Here is a 20,791-nt window from a genome sequence, read left to right on the forward strand (position 1 = left end):
CGTAGTTACAACAATTATAACTTGTTGGCAGAGTGTAAGTCACACAGACCATAAGCCCATCAGGCCTCACATTTGTGCCTAATTTAACCACTGTGGTCTAATTAAATGACATCATAACCAGATTCCACATCCTGAAATATCTATGGTGCAGTTTAAGAAACCCAGTCATTTTGTTTCTCTGTTGCTCACTTTTTTCTGTGGTGATTTATACAAGGATTAGCTTTATCCTTCAGATGAAATCCCACCCCTCTAAACACAGAGATGTGCCCCTACTCTTTCAAGGCCATAGATAAAATCATACAGCATAATAATGTATAATGGAATCATTAAACGAACATAAATATACACATAATGGCAAGTCAAGGGAAGAATTTCCTCAGGGAAAAGAATCATATGAGTAGCCCAGTACCAGTGAGGATATGGAGGATGGAAGGTAGAGGAAAGTTATTTTCTGAGTAAATTAAGTGATTGATCAGGTGCGAAAGACATGACAAAGGCAATATTCTGAAAATGATTTCTATTTTCATATAGAAAACTGAATTTTCAATGTTGAATTTGTGAAGTAGTATATTACTTAAAATAATTAAATGATTCTTCAATTTTTATCTAAAGTTTGTGATTTTTTTTCAGCCACTTGCAGACTTCTCTCAGTATATAGAAATGCACGTTGTAGTTGAAAAAAATTTAGTAAGTATACTTTCACTTATTTGTCTTATGTTAATTTATATTAGCAATGGGAGGTTATAAAAAGTGTTGGAATAAATTTTTAACACAGGACAATAAATGATAATTTTTGCTTTATCTCTGCCTTAATGAATTTAAATTACTAGTATCAGTAGTAAATTGGAAATCAAATCTCTATTAGTTTATTTTTAATTTCATATAATTAACATATTAAAACATGTTACCTATAAAATAGTTTCTTAGTAATTGTTATTCATCATTCCCATACCCATAATGTCTAATAACCTTTGATCTTTTACTGTCTCCATAATTTTGCCTTTTTCAGAAGGTCATACAGTTGAAATGTACAGTATGTAGTTGTTACAGATTGGCTTCTTTACCTTGGTAACATGCATTTAACTTTACTACATGCCTTTTCATGGCTTGAGAGCTAATTTCTTTTTAGTACTGAGTAATATTGCATTGTCTGTATGTACCACAGTTTATTTATCCATTCATCTACTAAAGGACATCTTGGTTGCTTCCAATTTTGGCACATGAATCAAGCTGCTATTAACATCCATTCACAGGTTTTTGTATTGACATATTTTAACTCCTTTGGGTAAATATCAAGCAGCATGATTGCTGCATCATATGGTAACAGTAGGTTTTTTTGTTTGATTTTTTTGTGAGAAACTGCCAGACTGTCTTCCAAAGTGCCTGTTGCATTTTGCATTCAGCACTTTAAATATATCATCCCCTAGTCTTCTGTCCTCTAAAGTTTTTGCTGAGAAATTGGCTAGTAATCTTATTATCACCCCTTTTATGTGGTTAGTTACTTTTCTCTTGCTGCCTTCAATATTAATATTCTGTTTAGCTTTTGACAGTTTGATTATAATTTGTCTTGGTGTGGGTCTCTTTGGCTTTATCCTTCTTAGAATTTAAGCCTAAGGATTTGTGTGTTCATGTGGTTATTCAGATTTGGCAAGCTTTTGGCCATTATATCTTTAAATAATCTCTCTTCTTCTTCTGGGATTCCCTTAAGTCATATATTGTTCTGCATAATGGTATCCCACAAGTCCCTCCTTTTTTTTTTTCTGGTTCTCAGACTCAATAATTTCAGTTACCCTCTTCTCAAGTTTACTGCTTCTTTCTTCTGACCCTTTAAATCTACTGTTGAATCCTTCTACGCAATTTTCAGGTCAGTTATTGCATTTTTCAATGCCAGAATTTGTTTGGTTTCTTTTTATAATTTCTATATCTTTGTTGATATTTTCATTTTATTCATATATCATTTTCCTGACTTACCTTCATTCTTTTTGTTTTCCTTTAGCTCTTTGAGCCTATTTTAGACAGTTGTTTTAAAGACTTTGTCTAGTATGTCTCTATGTCCTCAGGAATGGTTTGTGCCAACTTATTTCCTTCATTTGGGCCATGCTTTTTTTCTTTGTTTGCCTTGTAACATAGACTGAATGTTTCTGTTCCTCTAAAATTTATACTACTGCACAGTGATGGTACTGGGAAGTGGAGCCTTTGGGAGTGGCTTAGGTCACGAAGGTGGAGCCCTCATGAATGGGATTAGTGCCCTTATAAAAGAGAGGCCAGAGAGCTCCCTCACCTCTTCTACCATGTGAGGACAGAGCAGGAAGATGGCAAGATGGCCATCTCTGAACCAGGGAGCATGTTCTCATCACACACAGGGTATGCTGGAAACCTAATCTTTAAACTTCCTGGCCTCCAGAACTGTGAGAAATACATGTTTGTTGTTTGAGCACCCAGTCTATGGTGTTTTTGTTAGGGCAGGCCAAACGGACTAAGACACATTGTGATTTTTGTTGAAAATCCAGCATTTGATAAAATAACCAGGTGACACAGAAAACAGCCATTCAGGCACCTTCCAGACAGGTCAGAACATTGCAGATAAGGTCTTCTCTGATCCACCTGGTATAAGGGAGGGAATTGGGAAATGGACTACCATTTCCTCCAGATTAAACCATGCCACACTGGGGAAGGGAATAGGGCATAGGGGAGTGAAAACACCACAAAATTTCCTGTCATTTTCAAGATGTTTTTTTCTTGATTGGACATTTGTAGACCTTTGAATGTTTTCCTGAGGTTTTCTGGAGGTTCCAATGAGGTTATTTCAGCCAGTTTCTGGTTGTCTTTTGACGTTTCCAGAGAAATATGAAGGCTTGGTGTTTTCTAGTTCTCCATTTGGCTGACTCCACTCCCATGAAGGATAATTTTTAATTATTTGTTGTCATCATTTTATAAAGACTACTTTAAAATCTTTGTCAGATAATTCTAACAAGTGATGTACTTTGGTGTTGACATGTATTGACTGACGTTTCTCCCTCAAGTTGTGATTTTGGTTCTTGTTATGGCAAATTGTTTTCAGTTGCTTTCTGGAAATTTTGACTATTACGTTACACAGTTCTTCATTTTACTTAAATCTTTTATTGTGTTCATTCAGACTCCTTAGTTGTAGCACATAAGTCCTGACCAAGTTATATGGGTTGAATTCAATGACAAAAGTTCTCAGAGCCTTCAAAAGGCTATTTTGGTCTTCTTGGTTCAGTCGCTGTTTCTGCGGGTCCCAGTGATACTTGCCTGTCCTGCCTGCAGGAGTGGAAGGACCTTCCCCCATCTCCTCCTTTTGCCTCTGAGTGGACTATTATAGATGGTGGGCCTGTGCAGGTGGAAAGTGTCTCCCTGGTCCACCCAGTGCCAGTGGGACTCTAGTACTGTTTGTGCGCATGGGAGTTACTTCCCAGGGTCATTCTGCCTAGTGTTTCTAGGTAGGTACAGGAGACATCAAGCCTGTGGGGGTGGAGATATTTTGTCAGAGAGTTTCACTCTTCCCTGCTGATACTGTCAATAGGACCAAATGGCTGTTTCCTGGTCCAGGCCACCTGTTGTCTCAAGCTCGTTAATGAGAAGTTCCATGCTGTGGTGCAGAGGTTACTATTCTAGGCATCACAGTGTTAATGGGTTTCTCATTCCATTTCTACCTGGACTACTTTTTTGCCACTGGATGGGGTGTTGGGAATTGCTGAGAAGCTATGTTGTTCTTCCATTCCTAGCATACCTGTACGGGTACCTTCTTACTTTCACCTTTTAGAGACTTCCTATGATTTTTTTGTTATATTATTTCAGGGTTTATACTTTTTTATAATTTTGATCAGCTTGGAGGAACAGGGAGAGATGAGTTTATACCACCCTTTCTTGAAATTTAAATTATTATCTTTTGTGGGAATTCCTTGATGGCCCAGTGGTTAGGATGCAGGCTTTTTCACTGCCAGGGGCCCAGGTTTGACCCCTGGTTGGCGAACTAAGATCCCGCAAGCCGCTTGGCCAAAAAAGAAAAAAAAAAAAAAAGGATAAATTACTTTCTTTTGCAAGTTTTTTAAAACTAATTTTAGAGAAGAAAAGACAAGATATTTATTGTTTTATACTTTGCTATTGCTAGTACCAATGTTCTTTATTATACTTATGTAGATATGAGTTACTGTTTTGTGTCATCTTTTCAACCTGAGAATTTCCTGATTATTATCATTTCTTGCCTTATTATTTCTGGCAGAGCAGCTCTGCTATCACTGATCTCTCTCTCTCTCTCTCTCTCTCTCTCTCTTTAAAATTTGAGAATGGCTTTCTGTTGCCTTTACTTATGAAGAATAGTTTTGCTGAGTATAGAATTCTTGCTTGAGAGTATTTTGTAGTAGCACTTTGAATTTGTAACCCCACCTGGTCTCCATTGATTCTAACGAGAAGTCAGCTCTTAACCTTGCTGTGCTTCTCCTATAGGTGATATACCAGTTTTTTCTTCTCATTATAAAGATTTTCTCCTTGTGGCTGTTGTCCAGTAACTACAACTATGATGTGTCTATGTGTCATTGTCTTTGATTTTATCTTACTTGAACTTTGTTGAGCCTAAGTAATGCGTAGATTAGTGATTTTCATTGTTTGGGAGTTTTTAGCTATTATTTACTCAAGTTTTGTATTTTTGTTTTTGTTTGTTTTGTTTTGTTTTGTTTTTTGATCATTTCTATCTCTCCTCTCCTTCTAAGATGCTCATTATGTAAATGTGTATTTGCTTTATGGTGTCAAACAGGTGTCTGAGATTCTGTTCAGTTTACTTCTTTCTTGTTTTTCCTTTCTGTTCTTTATGTTGAATAATTTCTATTGATACATTATTATTTTCATTTATTCTTTCTGCTAGTGAGCTCATATAATTTTAGTTATTATATTTTCAACTCAAGTATCTATTTAATTCTTTTTTACAATTTTATAATTATTATTTGTTTTTTCTATTTTACTCAGGTTTATTGAGATATAATTGACACATAACTGTGTAAGTTTAATGTGTATGTGTTGACTTGATACATTTATAAATTACAAAATGATTACCACTATAGTATTGGCTACCACGTCCATCCCATCACATAATTAATTTTCATTTCTGTTTTGTGGTGAGAACATTTAAGATCTACTCTCTTAGCAACATTCAAGTATATGATGCAGTGTTACTAGCCATCATCACCAAGCTGTACATTATAATGTATAATTTATATTCTTTACTGATACTCTCTTTTTTACGAGTCAATGTCATCATTCCTTTACTTCTTTAAACATGGTTCCTTTCAGTTCCATGTTTACTGTAGTTGCTTTTAAGTTTTGTGTGCTAAATCCAATAAGGTCTACCTCATAGTTTCTAATGACTGCATTTTCAAATATATGGGTAACATTGTTTTATTGTGCTTACTATTTTTTAAATTCTTGTTTCTACTTTTAAGCCAGGATTTTTGTGGTTGACCTTGGGTGAACATATCTTAGTGGTCAGCCAATGACTGGTCAGAAGCTGTGCTCCAACATTTGAGCTAGTAGGCTTCTACCCTTTGCAAATGGATTTGTCTGTTAGGGAAAGTATTCAATTTTCATGCAATTTTCAAGTCAGGTAAGTTTTGATTTTTATAGGACTTTCTCACATCTCCTCAGGTAGTGAGTAATGTTTCAAGTTCAGCCATGAACTTGTCGATATCTTAGACCCCTTTTAGTCTCCCTGAGCATGAGTATTAACTGGTGCATGAATGGAATATTCCAGACTATAAAGGATATATGGAAGGTTGTCAAGACCCATTATGGCTATTATATCCCCCCCCACCAATTCCATGTTAGATTTCTGGCTCATCTTCTGGTCTGTTGCTTGAAATAACCAGTATCACAGCCTAAGTTTATCTGTGATGATGCCCTTCAATATTCATTTGCCACAGGGATCACTACTGTTTTTGACAGTATATCTGGGCACATAGTTTTGCCCCGCTCTACACCAAATCAAGTTATCCTCCTCTGATAGGGAGGTGTCTGGATTTTATGGCTTGACCTACCATGGTAGAATTACCACACAATACAATTTGAGACGTGGTTGGGGACAACCTCAGGTGAAATGTCACAGATTCCCACTGTTCTTACCATAGGATAAATAGTTTTTCTTTAATTAATATTTCTCATTTTAGCCCTTGGTCAATTGCCAGATTCTGGAAATGTTTTTGACATTTTTGTCTTTTATCATTGCTTATTGTGGAAAGGATTTGCAGACCTCATTATTTCACCATCTCAGGAGTCCCACTCTCTGTAATTAATTTTTAATCCCCCTTAGTTTGTGAACTTTTCTTCATATAGGTTTCACATATTTGCTAGGTATTTTATTTTACTGTGCTTGAAAATTACATATTTTCATATATTCTTACTTCTATTCCTTGTTTTAGTCATTTATAGATTCCTTAGACACTTTTTGTTGCTCCATAACAAACTACTCCAAAATTTAGTGGCTTAAAAGGACAACTATTTATTTAGCTCACAATTCTTAAATAAATAAATTCTTAAATAAATTCTTAAATATCCTCTGATCTCATTAAGATCTCCTTGTGCTGGACTGGCCTCACTTGTGTACTGTTAGTAAGCTACTGATTTTGCTTGGAGTTGGGTGGTCCACTGGGTGTCTCAGCATGTCTTATCTCTGCTTTCCAATGATATTCGTATCATAATAATGTTATTTTTGTGCAAGTTTTTGTGTGGACATAAGCTTTTATTTCTATTAGGTAAAAAACAATTTTCATCATTATGTATTGCACCAGCAATGAACAAATGTATGAGTTCCAATTCCTCTAAATTCTCAACTCTGTTATTGTCTGTCTTTTGGACTTTAGCCATCCTGGTGGGTGTGAATTAGTTTCTCACTGTGCTTTTGATTTGCATTCCCTGTTATGTAATGATGTTGAGAATATTTGCATTTTCTTATTAGCTATTAGAATATTTTATTTGAGAAATTATTTAAATTCTTTACACATATTTCATTGGGTTGTCTTTTTGTTGTTGTGGTTAAGTATTCATTATATACTGTGGATGCTAGACCCTTATCCAATATATGATTTGCAAATATTTTTATCCATTCTGTGGGTTATCTTTTCATTTTTTGATTGTGTCATTTGAAGCATAGCATTTAAAAATTTTGAAAACATCAGTCTTTCTCCATTTAATGTTCTTGCTCTCTCCAAATATCAACTGACCATAAGTGTTAGAATTTATTTCTAGAAATTGTTGTTTTATTGATCTATAACTCTAATCGAATGCCAAAAGCACACTGCCTTGATCATTATAGCTTTGCAGTTAGTTTTCAAATTGGGGTGTATGAGTCTTCCAACTTTGTTCTTCTTACTTAAAATTTTTGCAGACATTCTGGATCCCTTTCACTTTCATATATATAATAAGGTAAACTTGCCAATTCCTGCGAAACAATGCTGGAATTTTAATAAGGATTATATTATTTCTATAGATCAATTTGGAGATTATTGCCATCTTAACAATAATAGGTCTTCCAATCCATGAACACAGGTTCACTTTCCATTTATTTGTATCTTCTTTACTTTCTTTCAATGGTGTTTTGTAGTTTTCAGTGCGTGTTTTGTACTTCTATTGTTAAATTTTTTTTTGGCATATTATCATTGTTTGATACTATCATAAATGGATTTATTTTCTTAATTTAATTTTAGATTGTTTATTGCTGGAGTATGGAAATGCAATTGATTTATATATTCATCTTGTATTCTCCAATTCTGCTGAAATCATTTATTAGTGCTAATGTTTTTTTAGTGGTTGTCTTAGGATTTTTATATATACACATCTTTTTGCCTGTTAATAGAGTGTTTAACTTCTTTTTTTTCTACGCAGATGCCTCTTGTTTCTTTTCCTTTACTAAATGCTTAGGCTAGAGCCTCCAGTGAAAGCTGAGATAGTAGCAATGAGAACAGATATACTTATCTTTTTCCTGATCTAAGAGAAATAACACTTATTCTTTCACCATTAAGTGTGGTGCTATCTGTGGTTTTTTAATAGATGTCCTTTATCAGGTTAAGGTAGTTCTCATCTATCCCTAGTTTATTGAGCTTTTTTTTTTTTCTTTAGTCAAATGCTTCTTCTGTGTCTTTTGAAAGAATGTCCAGCTTCCCAAAAGTCTACAAACAATAAATGCTAGAGAGGGTGTGGAGAAAAGAGAACCCTCGTGCACTGGTGATGGGAATGTAAATTGATATAGCCACTATGGAGAAAAAAAATAGAACTACCATACGACCCAGCAATCCCACTACTGGGCATATACCCTGAGAAAACCATAATTCAAAAAGAGACATGTACCACAATGTTCATTGCAGCACTATTTACAATAGCCAGGACATGGAAGCAACCTAAATGTCCATCGACAGATGAATGGATAAAGAAGATGTGGCACATGTATATAATGGAATATTACTCAGCCATAAAAAAAATGAAATTGAGTCATTTGTAGTGAGGTGGATGGACCTAGAGTCTGTCATACAAAGTGAAGAGGAAAACAAATATCGTATGCTAACACATATATATGGAATCTAAAAAAAAAGGTTCTGATGAACGTAGGGACAAGACAGGAATAAAGACGCGGATGTAGAGAATGAAATTGAGGACACGGGGTGGGGAGGAGAAGCTGGGACAAAGTGAAAGAGTAGCATTGACATAAATACACTACCAAGTGTAAAATAGACAGCTAGTGGGAAGCAGCTGCATAGCACAGGGAGATCAGCTCAGTGCTTTGTGACCACCTAGAGGGATAGGACAGGGAGGGTGGGAGGGAGATGCAAGAGGGAGAGGATATGGGGATATATGTATACGTATAGCTGATTCACTTTGTTATACAGCAGAAACTAACACACATTGTAAAACAATTATACTCCAATAAAGATGTAAAAAGGAAAAAAAGAATCATGTGGGTTTTGGTCATTATGTTCCTCATTCTATAATGTTTTGAAATACATCTACTGGTTTTTAGACATTAAGCCAAGCTTGTATTTCTGAGATAAATCCCACTTGGTCGTGGTGTATAATTCTTTCTGTGTTGCATAAATTGGTTAGTTTTCTGATTAGGGTTTTTACAATAATATTCATGAGGAATGTAGTTTGCTTTGACTTTTATTTTCTTGTTATGTCTTTTCTGGTTTTTGTTTCAGGGTAATACTGACCTTATTGAATGAATAGAAATGGGTTCCCTCTGATTTTATTGGAGAATTTGTAATGAGTTGGTGTTAATTCTTCTCTAAATGTTTGATTGGATTCACCAATAAAGCCTTCTAGGATTAGGTTTTTCTTTGTGGGAATTTTTAAAATGCATATTTAATCATTTTGCTTGTTACATATTCTGTTTCTTCTTGAGTCAGTTTCAGTATCTGTTTATTATAAGAAATCATTCATTTCATCTAAGTTATCTAAATTGTTGCCACATCATTTTTCACAGTGTTCATTTACAAGGCTAGTTATTTCTCTGTGGTTAGTGACTGTAACCTTTCTTTTATCCTGAATTAATAATTTTTGTTTTGTTAATATATGTTGTTTTTTATATTCATATTTCAATCATTTTGCTCTGATTTTTATTAATTTCTTCCATTTCCTTCCTTTGAGTTCTTCATGTTTGCTTTTCTTTCACTAATTTCCTAAGTGGAAATTAGTTATTTGAGATGGTGCTTCTTTTTTTTAATATAGCTATTTCCTATAAGTTGCCTTCTGAGCACTGCTTTAGCTGAATACCATAAATTTTACTATGTTGTATTATAGTATTTTCTAATTTCCCTGTGATTTCTTCTTTGATTATTGGTTATTTATAATCTATTGTTTAATTTCCACATACTTTGAATTTCTCAAATTTCTTTCTGTTGTTGATTTTTTATTTAATTTTTGTGGTCAGAGAGCAATTTTGTACTTTGTAATTGTTGTAACTCAGTTGAAGCTTATCCTATAACCTAGTATATAGTCTATTCCTAGATCATGTTCCATGAGCACTTGAGAAGCGCATGTTGTGCTGTTTTGGGGTGGAATATTCTATAAATATCCGTTGGTTTAAGGTTTAGTTTTAGTCTCCTATATCTGTGTTGAGTTTTTGACCAGTTATTCTACTACTGAAATTGTGTACTAAACCTCCAAACATTATTGTTGAATTTTCTATTTCTCCCTTCACTTGCGCATTTTGTATTTTGTGTAATTTTTAGGCTCAGTTCTTAGATGCATATAATGTTTATAGTTTTATGTCTTCCTGATAGACATCCCAGTCCTTGAAAATGTACTATATTTTCTGTAACAATTTTTTTTCTTTTGGCCATGCCGCACGGCATGCGGGATCTTAGTTCCCTGACCAGGGATCAAACTGTGCTCCCTGCAGTGGAAGTATGGAGTTTTAACCACTGGACGACCAGGGACATCCCTTCTGTAACAATTTATATTTAATTGTTTTTTTTCCTTAATCAAGTCTGTCAGTCTCTGATGTTTGCTTGGATTACTTAATATACTCATTAATTTTTTTGGTGGGCGGCCTTTCAAATCAACTGAATAGCTAATTCATTTTTTAAGGGCAGCACATCATACCATTGTATTTATATACCATAATTTATTCATTTATTCTATTATTGGTGAGTATTCACTTTGTTTCCAGTTTTTTAAATGTTGCTTTGTCACTATAAATAATGCTACATGAAGTATCCTTAGTCATGAGTTCTTACATCTTGGGAATTTAATCTCTGTGAAAGTAGGTCACCAGGAGTATGGATGATGGGTCAGAGGATATGTATGTAGTTTAATTTTAATAGATATTGTTCATTGCTTTATAAAAGGCTGTAACTTTTCGCATCTCCAAGGTAAAACTGAAAGTAGTATTTTCCTCTCATACCTGCCAACGATTAGTTTTATATTTCTCTTTAATTTTTGTCAGCCAATGGGTATAAAATTATATCTCATTGTAATTTTAACTTCCATTCTTTAACTGAGAATTAATTTGAATATCATTTAATGTTTACTGGCCACTAGTATTTTCTTTTCACTGAACTGTCAACTTAATCATTTTGCTCATTTTATTAATGGTTGTTTGCCTTCTTGTCAACTTGTAAGAAAACTTTGAATATTAAAAATATTCATGCTTTGTTCATTATCCACCCAATGTGAAGGAGCATATCACCTGTTTTCTTCTAGGTGTTTTATGGTTTCAGGTCTTGCATTCAAGTCTTTAATACATTTTGAATTATTTTTTTGTGTATGGTGTAAGATAGTAGTCCAGTTTCATTCTTTTGCATGTGTTGTACAGTTTTCCCTACATTATTTATTAAAGAGATTGTCCTTTCCCCATTTGTTGTAAACTAATTAACCCACGATAATGTGTTGGTTTTTTCCCTGAACTCTCTATTCTGTTCCATTGATTTATGTGTCTGTTTTAATGACAATACCACCCACAGTGCTTTGTACCAGTAATATAGTTTGAAATTAGGGAACATGATGTCTCCAGCTTTGTTCTTTCTCACATTTGCTTTGGCTAGTCAGGGTCTTTGTAGTTCTATACAAATTTAGGTCTGTTTGTTCTATTTCTGTGAAAAATGCCATTGACATTTTGATAAGGATTGCATTGAATCTGTATATTGCTTTGGGTACTGTGAACATTTTAACAATATTAACTATTCTAATTTATGAGCTTGAAATAACTTTCTACTCATTTGTGCCTTCTTCAGTTGCTTTCATCAATGTCTTTTAGTTTTCAGTGTAATGACCTTATCTCCTTGGTTAAATTTTTCCTAGGTATTTTATTCTTTTGATGCAATTGTAAGTGGGATTGTTTTCTTAATTTCTCTTTCTGATAGCCTGTTATTATTATAAAGAAATATAACAGATTTTTGCATATTGGTTTTTTATCCTGTAACTTTGGTGAATTTTTCTTAGTTCCAACTGTTTTTTGGTGGAGTCTTTCAGGTTTTCTATATATGTCAGCTGCAAATAGTGACAGTTTTACTTCTTTTTTCCCAATTTGAATACCTTTTATTTCTTTTTCTTGCTTAATCTCTCTGGCCAGGACTTCCAATACTATGCTAGATAAGAGTGGTGATAGTAGGTATCCTTCCCTTGTTCTTGGTCTTAGAGGGAAAGTTTTTAGCTTTACACTGTTGAGCATGATGTTGGCCGTGGCCTTTATTATGCTGAGACACATTTCCTCTGTATTCACTTTGTTGAGAGTTTTTATCCTGAAAGGAGGTTGAATTTTGTCAAATACTTTTTCTGCATCTATTGGGATGATCATATGATTTTTTTATTCTTTATTTTGTTAATGTGGTGTGCATCACATTGACTGATTCACAGAAATAGAACCATTCTTGCATCCCTGGAATAAATCCCACTTGATCATGATGTATGATCCTTTTAGTGTGCTGTTGAATTCGCATTGCCAATATTCTCTTGAGAATTTTTCCACCTATATTCATCAGGAATATTGGCCTGTAATTTTCTTTTCTTGGGGTGTTTTTGTCTGGTTTCGATATTAGGATAATGCTGGCCTCATAAAATGTGTTTGGAAGGCTTTCTTCTTCTCTTATTTTTGCAAGAGTTTGTAGTGCCTTTTTGTATTTTTTTTAATATTTTTCATTTTTCACACGTTATGTCTATAATAATAAATAATATTTAAAAACTAATAAATTGGTAATTTAAATAATTTCTTAACTCATACTTTAAAATTTTAAACATAATAACCATCATTAAATATTAAGCAATATATATTTATATCTAAAAGGCAATTATCTTTTTCAGTATAATCATATGGGTTCTGATACAACTGTTGTCACTCAAAAAATTTTCCAGTTGATTGGATTGACCAATGCTGTAAGTGTTTGCTTTTGCATTTGTTTGTGTTACTTAGACAATTCTCAGACTTTTTTTATGACCCTGCCTGAATACACATATTGTGTCAAAGAGGGCAAATATATAATCATCTTAAGTTTCAGTTTTCTAACTGTTTAATTGGAGTAATAATAATTGTAAATACCTAATTAGGGTTTTGTAAGGCTTAAATTAAACACTTGACGTTGGGCTGTCTTAAGCACAAGCATATCAAAATGTTACTTATTACTTGTTTTATTAGTGATATTTATTACTTGCTAATAGAATTTATAAGATCCAATCCGGATTTACAGTTTAGATTTTTAATATTTACATTGGTATAGCATTTATTTTTGCAGATAAATTCCCAAATCTATTTAAACCATGTAGTTTGAACATATTTTCTTTATGTCTTCTATTTTAGATTTTTGATTCATTTAATATTACAATAATTCTATCTTCATTAGAGCTTTGGATAGATGAAAATAAAATTCCGGTAACTGGAGATGCCAATGAATTATTACACAGATTTTTAAAATGGAAACGATCTTATCTTGTTTTGCATCCACATGATGTGGCATTTTTACTTGTGTAAGTATATCTTGGCATTACTAACTCTTATACATTAGAAAGCATATGTAATTTGACCTGATTTCTGACAGTTGACAAGCCCTTAGGGAAAAAAATCTTGTGTCATTTTTTTTATGTACAGCATCCTGTGAATATTATTTTTCACAACACAGATTTTATAGCAGAATTACTAATATCAATCACTCTGTTTATTGGCTTATAGCTAAAACTCACTTCAATCTTATTACCACGTTTTCTTACCTTGAGTATATAACATGCCATTAAATGTGCCTAACTATACATAAAATATTAACAATATCTGTCTGAAAAAATATACCTGAATTCTATGAATATAGTAATATGGCCTTCTTTTAATGCTTTATTTCCATAAAATCAAAATAGTGATGAAATGGAAACACTATTGTACATTTCAATATCTCTGACAGACTGTATTCACAGTGAGCTGCACTTTTAAAAACATAAGCCTCCCTTTCTATTTAATAATCTCTGTTTTTCTCTTATCAATATTCAGAACCTATATGTATTATATATTATCATATTATGTAAAAATCATGTATATAATTATAAAATTATAATCTTTTAAGTTATTTTTTGTCCCACAAATATGCATGCCTTTGCATGGCTAGGGCAGGCTAATTCTATCTGATTAAGGGGAGACTTCAACACATAAGCTTACTCTGCCCATTTGTCAACTTCATTGGCTTAGCTTTCTACTTTTAAGGAATTTTATTTATTTTTATTATTTTTACATTATAGGAATCAGTATAATTTTTTTAATTACATAAAAAAATCTTCATTATTCTCTAAAAATCCATATGATAAACACTTTCTATTATTTGTTTTTTAAATCTATTTGCAAAATAAGCAGACACGTTTAGTCCCTTTCTATGCTTTGTTATCCTAGTGTTAAAGTGGAAATATCTATGAATTTGTTATATAAGTATGCAAAACAAAAAATATTAGGTAAAGTTAATATTAATTGTTCTTAATTTTACAAAATTTTATGATTTGCTTCTTTTTTACACTTAAGTTACAGAGAAAAATCAAATTATGTTGGTGCAACCTTTCAAGGAAGGCTGTGTGATAAATACTATGGAGGAGGTGTTGCTCTGGTATGGTATGGTTTAAGTGACTTGGCTAAGATGTATAAGTATGATGCTATTTAGAGTAATATACAATTAACTATTTCTGTATTTTATTATGGCTAAGTATATTAAAATTTGCATAATGATTCTAGGGATCTTTGTTCCTGCTGCTGACAGAAATGTGTGAACTATAAGAAGTTTAACTTAACACATATAACACATATAACACATTTAATTTAATACATATAAAATTTTTACAATTTTCCTCTTGTGAGTTCAAATTATCCTCTTTTAGAAAGTTAAGGTAGTGATCTATTTTATAGTCTTATAAGATGCTCATAAATTTTTAATATACTCAATATTTAATAACTAATTTTAATTTCAAGCTTAGATTTTGACCATTTTCTTCATTATGTAGCTGATTCAATTATGAAGCAACTTAAAATAAAACTTTTGAAACTATTTATCAATTGCCACAAAATGCTTCCTGGGACATAGGTGAAGAATAACAGAATCAAATGCACTAATTGGCATTTCTATCTTAGTAGAAAATCTTGGTGTGCTTAAAATTGGTATGTTTTTGCTCCTATTTCATAATGCTTTGGTTATTCTGAAGTGTAAAACTTGCCTTTTTAAATTTTTTGTGTGTTTGTACAAAATAATCTGGAGATTGAGGAAGGCTATGCATAATACTCTTGTTTAAGTGCACAAGTGAAGATATAAGAAGATGAGTCAATGAAATGGAGACAAATTTCATCTTTAAAATTCATAATTCATGAAAATATGGCTTATCTTTTATGGGCAAATCATTACCTAGTCTCAAAAGCTAGAATTTGGCTGATTTACCTAGTCATATGCAACACTAAGAAATCTTAAGACATTCACATGGAGCAGGCTACCAAGTGGAAGGAAATCTCCTTGTTTACTGAAAAAGAGGGCAGTGGTCTCTGTACTGAAAGGAGCAATCAGAGAAGAACTCTTCTCGTATTCTTCTCTTATTCTCCACACTTCACTGGGGTAATCATTGCCGAACCTTTCGCCGGAAAAATGAGCAGTAGCTGATGTTCACAGGAATGTGATGTTGGAAAAAACAGGTGAAGCTCTGTCCTCTGATATTTAAACATCCACCACCCTCCCTACCTAATCACCCAGAGCTGTGGAATAAAATCTAGGAAACACATTCTTCTGAAGCTGCTTCTCCGTAAAGTTTATGGGTGAAACCACAACCCAAGTAGTTTTGGGGTGAGTAGAAGCAAGTAAATATAATCCACAGGAGATTTTTGATGTCTGCAGCTGTTTGCCCTTGGGTCATCCACTTATCTGTCCTGACGCAAGTTCACTCACAAGGACAGACACAAATTAGTTCTTGGCATCACGAGTTTTATACATTACATACTACCAGACACATTATCTGTTGGCCTCAGTTCATGGACTATACAGATCATGGGTATTAAACTTCCTCAGAAAAAAGCATACTACACAACATTGACCACTTGAAGCAGAACTATTAGTTGTAGGCCAGGAATTTCAAACAAAACAAAGTGCACAATATCACAGAAAAGGACTAGTTAGAAACATTAGATATGAACAATATAATAATTATAATAAATTGCATGAGGGATACAATTGATACATATGGAGATAAATTATCGAATTAGGACCTCTCTCAGAAGACATCAGAAAAGTTAAAGGAAAGATAAAATTAAAAGACATGGAAGATTAAAGTCAAAAGAACAGTTCTAAAGAAAAAATTGAGATAATTTCACAGAATGACAGTCATAGAACACTGTCTCCAGCCACTACCAGATCAACAAGGTGCCTACACCAGGAAATCCCTCCTGGAGTTGCCCCATGATCCCTGGCAAGAGGGGAGGAAAGTGGGTTGTCTGGTGAAAAGGACACATGGAAAGCCAAAAAAGAAGAGATAAAAATGCATACCAACAATAAAATGAAACTATCAAAGGAAAATTGTTATGTTCCTAAAAAGAAATAAATCATATAACAATGAAGACGTTCAACAGTCAGAAAAGCCACACTGGATGCAAAAAGACTTTATGCTTAAAATATTGAGCTAAAAGTACTTTGAAGGCATGATTCATATCTAAAAAAAATTCATTCAAACAGAAGGGACAATAAAAATACTCTCCGGCACATAAGTCCTCAAAAGATTTGCCAAACAAAAGACTAACGTTCAAAACATATTTGTAGAAATTACTTATATTTATGAAAAGCCACAAGGATTATGAAAACTAAAGAGAATAAATGTTGCTGAATTTTATCATTACCTTAAAATGAAAATACCTGGGTTGGGGTGCGTGGCAAAGATAGGTATGTCAATACTAAACCAGAACTCATATTCTATGATAGTGTAGAGATGGTTAAGGGAGAGATAAAAATGACATGAAAACATATTATAGAACTTGTCTTCTTAAGAAAACAGTAAGAATATTGGTATGTTTTAGAAAGAAGTAAGGGTATATGAAATGAATGTTGGCCTTAAGAACAAATAAGAAGAAAACTACACCATATAATAGTCTAATGGAAGAAAGGTAAGGACAGCCAAGGAAGAAGAAACTTAAAAACAATAATGTAAAATAAAATGAATAGAAAATAATCAAAGGAAATGTTTTAAACATACCCTAATATAATGACAATCATGTAAATGTAAATGAATTAAACTCACCAAGTAAGAGATAGAGTCTCTGATGGATTTTTTTTAAAAATTTAAGTTCAAACATTAGTTCTTTACAAAAAATACATTAATAGGGCAAAGTGAAGGTGAATATAAAATAATAAAATATACTTTGGTTAAATAAGAAGCAAGTAAACATGAGAAAACGGAATTTAGAGTAAAATACACTATAGATAGCAAAAAGGTGTAAACTGTAGATTTATATGTAGAAGTTTTGCAAATATTTTGTTTGATTTATTCCTAGGCATACCAGTAAATACTATACTGTTTGATGATATTAGTAAATACTACATTTTAAGTATAATTTATGAGTTTCTGTTATGTTGAAAAACGAATGTTATACACTGACTTGTGTACAATAATATTTCTATATTTACTTCTAGTAGTTTTAGATTTAAATTTTTCTGTGTCCAACTTTGTCATATGTGAATAAAAACAGTTTTATTCTTTTTTTCCAATATGTGTATCTTTTATTTTTTTTTAATGTTTTTCTCCTATTGAATTGCCTAGGATCCCAGAACAATTCAAGTTGAACAATGTTTAACTGAATTCATAGTAGACATTTTTGTATCATTCCTGATCTCAAGGAAAAAACTCTCAGTATTGTACTATTAGGTATTATGTTCATTCTGGTTTCTCACAGACATTAACGTAATAAGAAAGCTCAATTCTATTTCTAATTTTCTAAACTTTAAAAAATGTATTTTATTTTTTTATCCTGTCGTTATTTTTGAAGGGAAATTAATTCCATTTAAAGTTATATGAATTTTTTCTAAATGTCCCATTTTCGTAACAGAATTTTTTACTATAGTTATTGATATGCTCATATTGATTTTGTTCTTACTTTATTGAAATGTTTTCTCTTTCGTATAGAATTCAGTTTTCTTTTACAATATTGAAGAGATGTCAGGGCATTCCTAATCAAAATCTCAGCAGGCTTTTTGGGGTAAAATTGACAAGCTTATACTAAAATCTTATAAATATAAAAAAAGAAAATAGATAAAGCAGTTTGGAAATTGAGGAAAAGTTGAAGATACAAACTTTTTATAAAAGTATGGTAGTTAAGATATTGCAGTGTAGATAAATTGATTAGGCAATATATCAGGCAGAATATTAGGCAGAATCAGGCAGAATAGTTAAGGATATTAGTATCTAGTGAATTTTGCAGAAAATAAACCTTTAAATCAGTGATCCAATTATCCAACCTAAAATATATGGAAAGATGGAAACAACATTGCCCTAAAACATGTTGAACACAGGTAATAGTGAAGGTAAAAGCAGAAATCGAAGAAAGAAAGATGATCGGTAGGACAGAGATATTCAAAAAAGATATCAGGCCTTTAAAAAATTAAGAACAAAAATATTTCTGGCAAAACTATTTTTATAAGAGTAGGAATATATTAATAAAATTACAAAAATAATGGAGAACTACTAAAGATATAAATAACATTTAAGAGATGATAGAACAATTTATAACTTAAATAAATTTGAAAACTTAGACAAATAGTATATTGTTAATAGAAGCCCATAATTTACTAAAAGTTACACAAGAAGAACTGGAAATTCAGAATAACACCAAGCTATTAAAAGAATTGATATATTATTTTAAAATCTCACAAGGGGAAAAACAATGCTTTTAGGAACGCATTCTACACAATTTTGAGGGAACCAATTATTTCAATCAGAGTGTCAGAAAGGGAATGTAAAGAAATTCCATCTCAAATACAAAACCATGTCTTTGATCCTTTGATACAAGGAAAGGAGAGACCAGAACATATGCACTAATGAGAAGATAAAGAATAAAAGAGCAGTTGCATATTGGGATTTTATACAAATAACATAACATTTTTTGGATGTTGTTATTTCCCTCTTACTGTGCTATGAGTGATAATAAGGAACAGAAGAGATGGAGAAAAAGAAGCAATTGTAAAGATATATTGATTGAATGATTGCCAGCCCTTTCCTACAATATCCTGAAGACAAGAAAACCTGAATAACTACACTGATAATATAATATTCTCTTATTTATTATATTATTATTTATAATATCCTATTATTTAAATGTTTGAAATTTATCAGAATCCATCATGTTCTTCCCCATAGAATCAAGCATTCCTCCTCCTCTTCATCTACCTCCCCTTGCCCCCCCTCCTCCTTCTTTTTGTTCTTTTCCCTCCCTCCCTCCTCGCTCCCTCTCTCCCCCTCTCTCCTCCACCCTCTCTCTCTGAAAATGGGTGGTACATTCACCTGTGTTATTTTGATAAAGGGACCATTTATCAGTGTGTACGCAAGATGTAGGGACTTTGCATTACCTCAGGGCTAGTAATAAAGAAATGTAATTGTCACCCAGCCTTTAGGAAAGGACAATGTCAGTTTATTAGGGTTATACATGGAAGATAGAAACCTCTACTCAACGGTTCAGACAGTCATAGTACCCTGGAAGTGATGGTAATAAATACCCTGCTCTTTTTTCACCCTTTCCTCCCCATTAGACCAAATCAAGGTAAGAGCAGAGGGCAAAGGAACCCTTTGACATAATCCATTGGTGTAGTCCTTCTGAGCTGGAGAGTAGGGTGGAAAGTAATGGAAAGCTGATTGAGAGAGGCAAACAGAAGATACCAAAATATATCCCTAGGAACCTATCTTGAAGTATAGTCATCAATGTTATTAGATATATTTGAAGGGATATTGTGATTTGTGGATTTTTCTTAAAAATCGTATGTTTAGTATGGTCTAAGTGTGCTATAATAAGCATCTTACATTTGTTAAAAAGTGATAAAAGCATTTAGTTTTGAAAATAAAGTTGAGGCAACTGTGGAGAGTCAGCATTCTTATCATCAGTCATTATTACCATAATATAAATTAATTCAATGAGCTAATTTATGTTTTTTAAATGCATGAAACAGCATATAAAATATTATCTCCTATAATTAAATTATAAATGAGCACAAACTGTTATAATTGATACTGTGTGTGTATATGTGTGTGTCTTTAAAGACTTTCTTTTATGAGTACAAACATGGTTATAGCTATTGTTATATATGATTAACAAGTTATTGGGACAAATATGTTCTTGGCCTGATGCCACCAAACGAACCATACATTTACATTTTTGTAAAATTTCACACTTCACTTTTCATATTTTCCTTATATTGATAATGGTACCTGTAACATATTAGGCCAACATGGATGGCACTTCTGTGATTAACATATCTGATGTCTCTATTCTATTTTATCATGTGACTATTTTTAATAATTACATTATACTCCAGGTAAATAAATTATCTCCTAAAATGTGACTGTATACATGTATGGTTTTTTTTCCCAGCACCCCAGAACCATAAGTCTGGAATCACTTGCAGTTATTATAGCTCAATTACTGAGCCTTAGTATGGGAATAGCTTATGATGACATCAACAAATGCCATTGCCCAGGAGCTGTCTGTGTAATGAACCCAGAAGCAATGTAAGATGTTTGCTTTTATATGCTTTACATATATAGTTTATATGAAAATAAGTTTGGTATATTTTGTTTATGAAAGTTTATGCTATTAAAA

General features: G+C 32.7%; 1 protein-coding gene across 1 annotated transcript in view; it reads left to right on the forward strand.

Annotated features, from left to right (window-relative positions):
* Window positions 1-20,791, forward strand: part of LOC307068793 (disintegrin and metalloproteinase domain-containing protein 2-like) — a gene marked incomplete at both ends in the record, with an annotated part of 77,243 nt that overhangs the window by 20,716 nt on the left and 35,736 nt on the right. Inside the window, 5 exons of the mRNA XM_079726822.1 lie at window positions 631-687; window positions 12,799-12,870; window positions 13,292-13,458; window positions 14,489-14,570; window positions 20,564-20,700. Coding sequence (XP_079582948.1) covers window positions 631-687; window positions 12,799-12,870; window positions 13,292-13,458; window positions 14,489-14,570; window positions 20,564-20,700 — 515 coding nt within the window. The remainder of the gene's footprint in view (window positions 1-630; window positions 688-12,798; window positions 12,871-13,291; window positions 13,459-14,488; window positions 14,571-20,563; window positions 20,701-20,791) is intronic.

Source organism: Hyperoodon ampullatus, assembly GCF_949752795.1.
Source record: "Hyperoodon ampullatus genome assembly, chromosome: 20".
Lineage (NCBI taxonomy): Eukaryota > Metazoa > Chordata > Mammalia > Artiodactyla > Ziphiidae > Hyperoodon > Hyperoodon ampullatus.